This window comes from Ochotona curzoniae, unplaced genomic scaffold (genome assembly GCF_017591425.1).
Source record: "Ochotona curzoniae isolate NIBS_2020 unplaced genomic scaffold, NIBS_Ocur_1.0 scaffold_4506, whole genome shotgun sequence".
Lineage (NCBI taxonomy): Eukaryota > Metazoa > Chordata > Mammalia > Lagomorpha > Ochotonidae > Ochotona > Ochotona curzoniae.
This window is the reverse complement of record NW_024467119.1, coordinates 72,863,620-72,875,706: the sequence shown is the minus strand read 5'-3', so window position 1 is coordinate 72,875,706 and position 12,087 is coordinate 72,863,620. Positions and strand designations below refer to the sequence as shown.

The 12,087-nt window shown below is 44.0% G+C and overlaps 1 protein-coding gene across 1 annotated transcript in view; it reads left to right on the top strand.

Annotated features, from left to right (window-relative positions):
* Nucleotides 1-12,087, top strand: part of ZNF827 (zinc finger protein 827) — a 128,811-nt gene that overhangs the window by 56,416 nt on the left and 60,308 nt on the right. The window contains exons 6-7 of the mRNA XM_040967395.1: nt 3,494-3,733; nt 6,200-6,257. Coding sequence (XP_040823329.1) covers nt 3,494-3,733; nt 6,200-6,257 — 298 coding nt within the window. The remainder of the gene's footprint in view (nt 1-3,493; nt 3,734-6,199; nt 6,258-12,087) is intronic.

The window sequence follows — 12,087 nt, the reverse complement described above, 5'->3', positions numbered from 1 at the left end:
TTTCTGAAGGCCAGGCAGTCCTTGGCAACAATGCTGTTGCATGAAAGGGAAAGGACTGTAACAATATTGATTGTGTTTTGTCTCACTTGCCCATCGAGACGTCAGTTTGAAAACTCTCCTCTGTGCATCTGGAATCTGTCAGCCAGATTAAGAACGCTAAAGGTTTTTAATCAGCGATCAGTGTTGTGTGCATTTGTGAAAGGTCAAGAGTTGTCATAAGAAAGGGCAGTGAGCACTTCCATGCAAATCATACTTGAAATGATCCCAAGTAGCTTTTGAAAACTAATTTCATTAAATTCGGTGGCGTAAATAGCCAAGTGGTTGTTAATCCAGGGTCAGACCTGGGGAAATGAGGACGTGATGGGGGTGGAGGAAAGACAAGAGTAACGAATCTTCTTTCCAGCTTTTGCTGTAATTTTTTTTTTAACTGAACGAATTCTGCTGTGTTTGTGCAAGCGTTCCTGTGTGAGTCCCAAGACCTTTGAGTCACTTCCAGCCAAGTTTCCCAGGCATCATTATGCACCTGTGCCTCTAACTCCACTGTTTGTTTTCCAAATGCCCAGTTCCTGAGGGAGCAAGAAGAGGGAAAGGAGTGCGGGGACTGCCATGTGCGTGGGTAATCCAGCTGGAGGTCAGGACGTGCCGGGATCCTAGAAGCCTCGATGGAGCCAGAGGCTCAGCATGGATTTGGAGACCTTGCTCTTATCTTTCTTTTTCTTCTTCATTTTTTAAATTGAGATTGATTGAATAGATGAACTTGATTTTTATGAGCTACCTCATGAAGAAGCAGAGAAGAAAATGGGTCAGCAGGAATCCAGGGGAGGGAGGCATGATCCAAATTAAATATCACAGGTGCCTGCCACTCAGCTGCTGACAGAAGGCAAGCAACTTGTCCTGAGAAATGAGCGGAAATTTGTCAGGAAGCACTCTTTTGCCATAAGACCTTACTGATAGCACCGTCTTAATTCTCATCATTGAATGAGTGCACTCATCTGGCTCTTTTTCCTGCTTATCATGTACTGTGTGTATTTGACTTTTACCTGTGCAGTTTCTTTGACCCACTCCCCTTAGCGCAATGAGGCTTCCTGTTTCCAGTCCACTCACTGTCCCTCAGGTCAGCACTTGCCTCATGCAGGTGTTTCATTTTGGCATCTGTCTTTCTGTGTGTCTGCCTGCCTGGCTGTCCTCATAGCCTAGGCGTGCTGCAGTGAATCACTACGCATCTGGCATTGTACCTGCTCAGGTTTTAGGGGGACAGCGGTCTGAACTCCAGGTGTGAGCTGGGCAGGGCTCCTTCTGGGGGTTCGTGGCGCTTCTCTCTGGCTGCATGAATCTTGTTTCAGTCTTTGCGAGGCTTTTTCCATCATATTTATGTCTTCTTCTGTCACCAGCAAAGGATCTTTGCTGTTGGATTTTTTTTTTAAGATTTATTTATTTTTTTTGGAAAGTCAGATATTCAGAGAGGAGGAGAGACAGAGAGAAAGATCTTCCGTCTGCTGATTCACTCCCTAAGTGGCCACAACAACAGGAACTGAGCTGATCCGAAGCAAGGAGCCAGGGACTTCTGGGTTTACCATGTAGGTGCAGGGTACCAGCACTTTGGGCTGTTCTCCACTGCTTTCCTAGACCACATGCAGGCAGCTGGATGGGAAGCAGAGCTGCCAGGATTAGAACCGGCACCCATACGGGATCCTGGTGCATGCAAGGTGAGGACTTTAGCTGCTAGGCTGTGTCAGACCATGTTATTGGATTTGGATCCATTAGGGTGATCCAGGGCGACTGTGTCTCTAGAATCTTCACTCAGTTCCATCTGCAAAACCCTTTTTCACAAATCTGGTCTGTTCACAGGCTCCTAGGGTTAGGACATAGTCACCACCATTCAGCCCACCGCTTTGTCTTTCAGGTAGCTAGTAGAGTCTTGTTTGCTATTTGTTTTTACGGGGAGCATAGGACACAGTTGATACTAATAAATACTTATTGATTGGAAATGTGGCCCAAGTGAAAGTGGCTCAAAAGAATGGTGATCTGATGGTCCTATCGTGTTTCAAAGCTGCCCCATCCTTATCTCTGAGGAGCACATGGACATACAGCCCACGTGTGTTACAAATTAAAGAGGTAACGTCTAATAGCCACGCATAAGGAGCAAGTACTCACTGTACTGGACTGCCGTTAAAACCTGTGGGAGTGCTGTTCTCTAGGTGTTCATTCAATGTGGGCTGCAGTTAACTTCCTAGGTGGGCTCCAGGATTCCGAGCTTCCAGCAAAATGCAGATACCTCAGCTGAGTGGACCTTATTTATTCTTTATTCATTTAGATGCCTGAGAGAGAGAAAAAAAAATTGATCAGAGCTATAAAAATGAAGGAAATAAAAAAAATATTAACAGTCAGTTTTGCGTGATTCACTCAACTGAGTAAGTTCTAAGATAAGAACGAATATTTGGCTTACTTGCTGGGCACGGGGTGATAGAGAAGAAGGACACACATATAGCGGTGGTCAGGAGTGGTCTGGAAACCCGAGTTCCAGGTCAGGAGATCAGGCCCACCTCCACTGCCACCTGCATGACCTTGGGCAAACGGTCTCATTTCTTTGGGCTGAAAAAAACCCAAGCTTTCTGTCTTTTCAAGTCATCAGATGTGTTGAAGCATTGGTTTTCTTTTTTTTTTTAAGATTTATTTTTATTATTTTTTTATTGGAAAGGCGGATATACAGAGAGGAGAGACAGAGAGGAAGATCTTCCCTCCGATGATTCACTCCCTAAGTGAGTGCAACGGCTGATGCTATGCCAGTCCGAAGCCAGGAGCCTCTTCCGGGTCTCCTATGCAGGTGCAGGGTCCCAAGGCTTTGGGCCATCCTTGACTGCTTTCCCAGGCCACAAGCAGGGAGCTGAATGGGAAGCAGGGTCACCAGGATTAGAACCGGCAATCATATGGGATCCTGGCACGTTCAAAACGAGAAGTTTAACCACTACACTATCATGCTGGGCCCAATAGATTTTTTTTAAGATTTATTTTTATTATTATTATTTTTTTATTGGAAAGGCAGATATACAGAGAGGAGAGACAGAGAGGAAGATCTTCCCTCTGATGATTCACTCCCCAAGTGAGCACAACGGCCGATGCTATGCCGGTCCAAAGCCAGGAGCCTCTTCCGGGTCTCCCACATGGGTGCAGGGTCCCAAAGCTTTGGGCCGTCCTTGACTGCTCTCCCGGGCCACAGGCAGGGAGCTAGAAGGGAAGCGGGGCTGCCAGGATAGAACCAGCGCCCATATGGGATCCCGGGCGTGCAAGGCGAGGACCTTAACCACTTGCGCCATGGCGCCGGGCCGGGCCCGAAGCATTGGTTTTCACACAAGGTTGCCATGTGCCGGAGCACCATGTCTTCTCAGCTGTTCCTGACCCCAGCCTCAGTGCTCTCTCTGTGCTTCCACACTGAGTTTGGTTCAGAATTAAGAGATGCTGGTGTTTTTGTGTCTCCTCATGTACCTGCGTGCAGCGGAAAGCTACAAGGAAACACAGATGGTGAAGATTAAAGAGGAACCCATGGAGGTTGACATCCAGGACTCGCATGCCTCCATATCCCCGAGCCGAAATGTGGGCTACAGCACTTTAATCGGGCGAGAGAAAAGCGAACCCTTACAGAAGATGCCAGATGCCAGGGTACCCCCTGAGAGAAACCTCTTCAGCCAGGACATCTCTGTGAAGATGGCTTCCGAGCTCCTCTTTCAACTGTCGGGTAAGTGCATGCATGGGAAAACAATAAGAGCCAGGAATCATGAAGCAAAAACCATTCCCAACAAAGCCTTAGCAAAAAGCAGCTCCATGTCCTAGGACTGCTGAGACAGAAATCAGTTTTGTTACTTTAACATGCATACCGCCACCCGAACTGTTTAATATAGTGCTGCCAAATAGAACTCCTGCCAAACTTTCTTCACTAAATAGTTAAGAATGATGTAAAATGAGAACGCTATTCAATTCTGTGCAAATGATCCCTGTTGACTGTGCTAAGTGACTCACCCCTAAATTTGGTAAGGCAGTTGATCTGATTAACAGCCTTTTTTTTTCCTAATGTACAAAAGATAAACTTCAATTTACTCCAACAGTGACTGAGTTACCATGAATTTCCAATTCAGTGTGGTATGAGTGAATGAGAGTTTATTCGTGTTGTAGCTTGCCCAAAGGAACAGCAAAAGGTGAAAGGATGAGAATTGTTGCCAGCAATAGCCTAATAGAACATTTTCTGTAAACAAACTTTTCTATTTCAAACATGTGGATTCTAAAGTGCAGTAATTATCAGCTAGTAAAGTTTCTTGATAAAATAGGCAAGGGTCCTAGTACTTATGTTGTTTTTTTCTTCAATCTTAAAAAAAATATAGTGTGTGATTATTTCCTGGACATGATTGAGATGATTGTGTTATGGGCACATGGTTGAGTTTTTGCTAGACATAATACACCATGTCTATAGTCACACATTGACCCGCATGCTAAAAGCTCATGCATCAGTAAAGTTAGTAATTTCTGGAAAAAAATTTTTTGTTACCCATTTATCCATTGAGTGGTTCACTGTGTAAGTGTTTGCTTGTCCCTGCCCACACCTCCCAGCACCAAAATATCAGGAAAAAGAAAAGATGAGCTGTGTGCCACCTTCTCATTGGCCTGGTAGAATCCCTCATGCTTGTGTAACTATCAGGTGCTAGCCTCCAGGGTCTCAAACAAGGGCTGTGCTTGTGCAGCTCTGCAATAGTAGAAATTGTTAATTCAGTGGGCTTGAGAGGACTCATAGGTCTTTCTGCAAGTTGCAAAAAACTCCAGGGGCTTTCTTTTCTTAGGGTTGAAACATATCTAAAGACACTCACACTTTGACAAGGACTTAGAAGCTAAAATTTATAGAGGTGAGAGCTGCCTGGTGCTTTCCAGTCTTTGTACATTATTGTGGCCTCCTATCAGCTAAAAGCTTTGTGTCTCAGAATTCTCACCCTGGCACCGTCACTGCCTAGGTGAGCTCAGACAAGCCATCTAGCCCCGACTTCCTGCTCTCTGAGAGAATCCTGGCCTTGAATCAAAATTCACTCTCATTGTCAAGTGGACACAAAGGGATCATCTATACAGATGTGCATGTGGCAGCAGCTGACTAGTATTGTGGGACAGATGTTATAAATCCTTGTTTACTTTTTCCCAAGAAATATGCAAGATTGAAATCTGACACCTTTTTGGAGTTCACTGTTCCCCTCTCTGCCATGGATACTTAAGCCACTGAGAACCACCACGCTCAGGAAAGAGTCCTCATATTTGGACTGGATTGGGAAGGCCAGAGGTCAACTTCTGTATTGGGTATTGATGAAATGATTTCTGACAGCAGCAAGGTCAGCCCTCCAGCCCCTGGAAGGGAGTGTTTGCTTCTTGTTGTCCAGTGATAGCTGGTATCCCTTTTGGCATTTATCAGAATAAGCACCAAGTTGTGGCACCAAGAAGTCTCACAGCTGTTTTTTAGGACCTTTCTCACAGAGGGGCTCAACAACATGAAGTCCAAAACAGAGCCACTGGGACAAATGCAGTTTTCATGCTGAGTCCCTGGGATGGCAGACATTTGCAGCTGGGGAAAGCTAGAGAGAAAGGAACTGACTGTGCATATGCCTTTGCACACCTACTTGAAACCTGATTACATCTTGTACGTAACAGGCAGTGCACTTGAACTATGTTATTAACTGTTTCCAGCTACATGATTTTAATAAAAGGTTTGTAGTGATTGTTATCTACATGCTTCTATCAGTTATCTTGCCATGTAAGATAGGAAAGATGTGCTTATTTAAAAAAGAAATCAGAAATGGGCAATTGGCCTAGAGATTAAGGTGACTGTTGGAATGTCCCACATCACAGATCCTAAGTTTGGATCCCACCTTGCTCCCGTTTCCAGCTGGTAGTACTTGGATGACACAGTACTTGGATCTCTGTCATTCACATTTAGTTCCTGCCTCCTGGCTTTGACCTGACTTCAGTCTCAACCATTGTGGGCATCTGGGGAGTAAACCAGTGATGGGGAGCTTTCTCTAGCTCTCAGAAATAATGTTTCTGAAAGAAGCCAAAAGAAAACCATAAACAAAGCAGAAACATGTTTAGGGTCTTTCTGCTTAAAAGATGAAAGGTGAGTGACAACTACGTGAGAGATGCATGTTCGATTGTGTTTCCTTCTTTTTTCTTACAGAGAAAGTGAGCAAAGAGCACAATCACACAAAAGAGAACACCATGCGGACGACCACCAGGTAGGCCCCTGGCCCAGGAAGCCCTCAAGGGAACCCCGTGGGGTCCATCAGACCCTGACACGGGTCCAGCTTTCTTTTCCAAACCACTTTCTCCCTCTGGACTCAAAGGGGTCACATGACCAAGTTTTTGCCAGAGTTTCTCTGTTATTGGAAACACTACAGAAATAGAGCATAACGAGGTGGGGAAGACCAATAAGATTTTATTAACTATCTAATAGGTGTTACTCGACTGGGGAATTTTCCATTTGATTGCTTTTTTATTGTTTACCGATACTTTTATGCAGCTGCTGCTGTTATTATCATCTTTGCAGAAGTTTGTTCAATTGAGAATTTAAATGGGTGGGACGGTTGAGGTTGGGAGTTGGGACTGTGTCTCATGCCAGCCTCACTCGGTTGGCACATCACCTTTCTTGTTGCAATCAAGGCTCTGTGGCTGTGGACACTAATAGCTGGGCATAAGGACTATCCCGGTATTTTTTGTCACGCAGGATTGTTTGGAGGTAAAAATAATGCTTTAAAAAATGGCCAGACCATTAATATCATTATCATGGGCAAAGAAAGTTTCCAGCTGGAGGAAACCAACCAGTATAGGCTGTCCATAAGTCGGCTGTCAGCAGAGAGGAGAACCAGCCAGGGTGGGTGCTCACCCTGAGCCCCTGATGGCCACCCCAGCCTGATCTGTCACAAGCAAGAACCACCACTGCAGGCAATTCCACCCTTGAAGCTCTCTTCCCCATGCTCAGATGGCCCTGCAACTGCTGAGTCAGCTCAGGATTGGTGTATCCGGGGTGAGTTAGCAGAGGCAGGAAGCACCAGCCATGACCTACCAGAACCTGGAAGCCAAGGAACTTGGCTCTCCCAAGCAACTCGATTCTTCATGATACAAGCTGTGAGTGAGGTATTTAGTTTTGATTTTTTGAAACAAAAATGACATTTTTCTTTTTTGCATGCTAAAAATTGACAGAGTACCATCAAGCACGTACACGGTATTCATTGGAACTTCAGCCCAAGGGCTTACAAAACTCTTTTCCTTGGAATTTAGGAATATCAACTGTCATAGAGGAATGAAAGTGAAGCCAGCTTGTGCTGCACTGGATCGTATAGTCTCAGGGAGAGGAACCTCCTCCTAATGGGTCAAAAGCATATTATTAGCCTTGTTTTCCAGCAGGTTTTTTTTTTTTCATGCCAAGGACGTGGATGGAAAATTAGTCTTGTGGAGATGATCTGTAGACTGGGATGGGAGATGAGTCTGGGGGAGTGGTAGGGTTGGTTTGTCCCCTGAACTGGATTTCTCCAGACAAGAGATATGGGCTGCTGTGGATTCCAACCTACTTCTTCTGCATATAACATTAGTACTACTTGGTGCACAAGGAGTCTTCCTTGAGCTCACAGAAAATATGTGGCGTCTTTTAGTTCCATTCCTCCATGAATTCTTTGAAACCACTTCATATATACCCCATGGGTCTAAACACTATCAAAACCAGCAGATTAATAGTTATGTAATCAGAACAGACTCAACATATTCAGTGGTCATTTTTGATTTGCTTCCATGGGAGGTATGAAGCGTGATGGATCAGGTTCCCTAGAAGCAACACTTGGAATGGGGATTCTCATGCAACTGTTTTATTGAGCGGATATAATCAGAGGGACCTGTGGGGAGGTGATGGCATGGGAGAGGGAAGAATGAGTCAGTAAAAACAGAATTTCACCTAGGGTCTTGTCTCTACTGTAACCTCTAAGGAGCCCCAGAGCAGAGCAAACACTGGAAGGAAAGCAAGGAGTCAATTCTTTGTATCCCTACATCATTCACGAGCATTAGTTCAGCCAGGCAGGGGCTGTGTGGCCTCCCCAGGTGAGCTACTGTAGTGGGGAGCAGCCGGCACATACAACAGCTCACAAAGTGTGCATTAGTGCGCAGTAGAGGGAGGGGCACTGGGGCCAGTCCCCAGCAGCACGTCCTACCAAAATTTCTGCTGGCTCTTTGAGACTACATAGTCATATTGTTATTTTTTTTAAAAAAAAAAGTGTGCTGGGAGATCATGTTATTTTATACTTTTCATGTGTTCATAGGGAAAAGGTAAGAGAAGGTTTGAATCAGCCCCAAAGAAGCAAAATGTGCCTGGAGCCCAAATTGCCTTGGCTGGAGCTGAAGTATAATTATAGAATAGAAGAGAAAAAAAATTTTGAACCATTTGGTGAAAGTGAAGCAATCTTTACGTTCTCCTCTAGCTGGGAGCTGAGGAGTGAGAAGAAATGTGAAGTCAGATCCTTTACCCAACACAGAGGAAGAGATGCTCTCTGAAAGCCTGGCAGGGCGCTACGAAATCCTGGGACCAATTACTGGCTTCAGTGCTGCAAAATCCTTGGTGTGTTTTCTCTGTCTTTTGAACAGGCAACTTGCTCAATTAACCTGTCCACAAATAGATTTCTTTTTACCTCTCACCTCATTACTGCAAGTGAACTAGAGTCAAGCTGTTGTATGCCAAGGAATTCACTGCAGCCTGAGTTCACTGATAGCAGAGGGCAGCACACACACACACATACCCAACTCTCTGTCTTTTGATTTTTCTTTTACAAGGAAGTAGGCGCCAAGCCTAGTGTGCAGATTATGTTTTGGGGGCTGATATGGTGAAACATTTAAGATTTACATTGAACCTCTGAATTTCATATCTCCAGATTTATTTGGGGGGTTTTGGTTTCTTAGCTTTGTAAGTTTCTTTTTTTTCTTTCTTCCTTCCTTCCTTCCTTCCTTGTTTCTTTATTTCTTTCTCTTTCTTTCCTTCCTTCCTTCCTTTCTTCCTTCCTTTTTTTTACAGTACAGAATGTGGGCACATATCTCTATACTTTGTCATACGTGGCAGGGTGTTGCAGAGTTCCCAGATTTCCTATGAGAGGACCAAATGGGAACTGAATGGTCACCCCAGGATCAGAATTAAGTTCAGAATTTCCTGGCTTTGAGAGTTGCCAGCTCCATGTAAGACAGTGTGACAATATGGGGTGTCCCAAGCACGCTGACTGTCCTTTCTACACCCGTCTCCTACCAGTGGATGCCTGAGTGTCTCCATTCATTGTGGTCTCCCGCCTCTGGGTCTCGATATCCAAAGAAACGAACTTAGAGAAGAAGCATCCAACACCGAAGAAAGGAGCCGAATCTTTCTTAACAAATCCGCAACTACCCCTCACTGCTGTTCATCATCATTGATCTTGATGGTCATTGTACCCACAAGAACCATGGAGAAATAAAGCAGCCTGAAACACAACAGTCTGAAGCTTGACATCATGACTCCCAGTGACTGGGGTTGCTGATTTCTAAGCCCGGACATCAAGAGAACATGAAGTTTCTGGATGTATCTAGTGCATTCTGTATCCTAAAAGGGTTGATGTCTTCCTCTTCATCAAATCTCCCCTTCACATCTGTCCATTGGCAGTTCTGCTCTGTGTAACTACCTGTGTTATAGGTTGGGGAGCTACAGACAGTGAAAAATAGTATGAAATGGCATTCCTTGTTAGCAGTTTTTAAAAAGAGGTTTAGGTGAAGCTAAAGGTTAAAACTAATAACTAGCAAGTTTCTGGATCATTGCTTCTCTACCTCAGTTTAAAAAAAAAAACCCATAGTGGAAATTTTTAAACATGTACAGAATTAGAAAGCATGTGCCTATCACCCTGCTAAAATAATTATCTATTCATGATCTCTGTTGTTCTTTCCTTCCCTCCCCTAACTCTCCCTCCCTGTAGATTATTTTTAAGTAGTATTCCAAGTATTATCAGAAGAACTGGTTTGAGGGTACCTTCTATTTTATCCTAAGAACTTACACAGCTGATTAAGTTAGGCTCTTACTCCTGAAACTAAAGGAACAAAAACATCCACCAAGATACACCGTGTAGCCAGGCAGAAAAAAACAATCAGCCTAGCAGCTGGACTGATTGAATCATGTGGTGTTGCTTACCAGTGCTTGACCTTTGCCCTCAACCTTTGCTGGTGCCCCTGCAAAGGCAGTGCCATTGTATCAGTCCTCCAGTTGGACCTTCAGTGTAAATGCTGAAACAATAGTCCTTTTTGCCTATTTAACCTCAGAATCCAAAAAATTCAGTTCAGGTGTAACAAAGGCTTCGAGTCTCCTTTGAGATATCTTTTTTGAGATACTCCTTAATGCCATCTTCTCCGACAAATGAGATGGAGTCACAGCCAAACTCATGAGAACAGAGGGAGACCATTTATGATGCTAATACAATCTTGATTTTTCTGTTTCCCTTTCCTAGCCTAAGCCTAAGTTCTGCAGAACAGAGAACCAGCTATTATGGTCTTTTATTAGATGAAAATACATGATGCATGATACCATAACAAGATCCCAAAGTTTAATGGAATAAAAAGGAGATCTCCATCTTTTGCCATGGACCATCACCTAGCCAGATGCTGGATAAGATCGAAATAGGAAAATGGAACCCTAGAGTAAGAATCAGATAGCTCCTGGCAGGTGAATTGGACATGCTCAATGTTGTGTAACACCATGAACTTCAAACAATGGCTGCCAAGAACCCTCTCTTGGTTATTTGTTCTCTCTTTTCCCCGTTAATAATTCAGTGTCCACGAGGGTATAGGATTGCAGGCCTACAAGAAAAACTTCTCACACCTGGTTTGTTTCATTCTGCAAGCAAGGAAGTGTTTCCCTTGAATTGTTCTTTTCTCTGTTATTAGGCAAAAAAGCAGAAGTGGGAGAATTGGAGATGGATATACTCATATCATGCTGTGCCGAGCAACATTTAATTTGCCCAATTTTCGGAATTTGAAATGTGGGTTATTTTTCTATGATTTGGATAATGGCACATAGAGTGTTTACTAAAAGGCATATTCACATGGAAGTGCCCAAAGTGGAATTTTCTTGTATGGTGGTTTGGATGCCTGCCCTCAAATATTTATGATTCAGTAATAGAAATCAAACACATTTGTAAAAGCATGATGTGCTGCCTAAATTCATGCAATTTCCTACATTTCATGTCTTTGGAAGGCATAAGAGAATAATGCTCTATTATCTTATAAGAGTTAGAGATTGCTTTGAAATAACATTAAATTAGAAATGATTAAGAAAAGAAACAGGAAACAGAACAAATGAAACCAGTGATTTTTGAGTGGCTCTCCATACATTTTCTTTATCCTTCATATTTTGTGGCTTGAAAATATGATGCTCCAAGAAGCTCAGTACTCCACCGTGGAGCCCACTACAGATTTCACAGCATCCCTTCAGTCAGGACATGAGATCCTTTCTTAGTGAACTCAAGCCAGGTTGTGCCCCCGTGGGTACCACTGAGCATTTCTGAAAGATGCCCTTCCCCAATACGCTGCCATCTGCTGGAATAGTGTCAGGGTAAATGCCTGAAGCTTTGATAGCCATGCTCCTCCAGAGAGCTCGGTGCAGGGCACAGCTTTTACCATGCCTGCAGCTATCATGATATCGATGTTGACTTCAGACTCTTCTCAAAGGAAACATGGATTGTTTGTGTGTATGTGTGCGTGTGTGTGTATACATGTATGCACACACGCACACATACACACATGTAGAGCTTAAAACTGCTTTGTGCCTATTGCCATTGAGGTTTTTTTTTTTTTTCCTTCTCACTTCACCAAGCCTCTCTCGGTCCTTCGCTCTATTCCTGTATTCCAGGATCCAGCAGGTGTGAGCCTCTTACCCTTTTAACCCAGTTTGAGTGTTGTAGGCTTGCTCCTGCTCCAGTCTGAAGGGGACTGTGGCTGGCTCTCTTCCTTCCCAGGACACTCCCGCCTTTATCCCTGAAGGCCTGTGGTAGTCGTATTTGTCTTGTTTACAGAGATCCT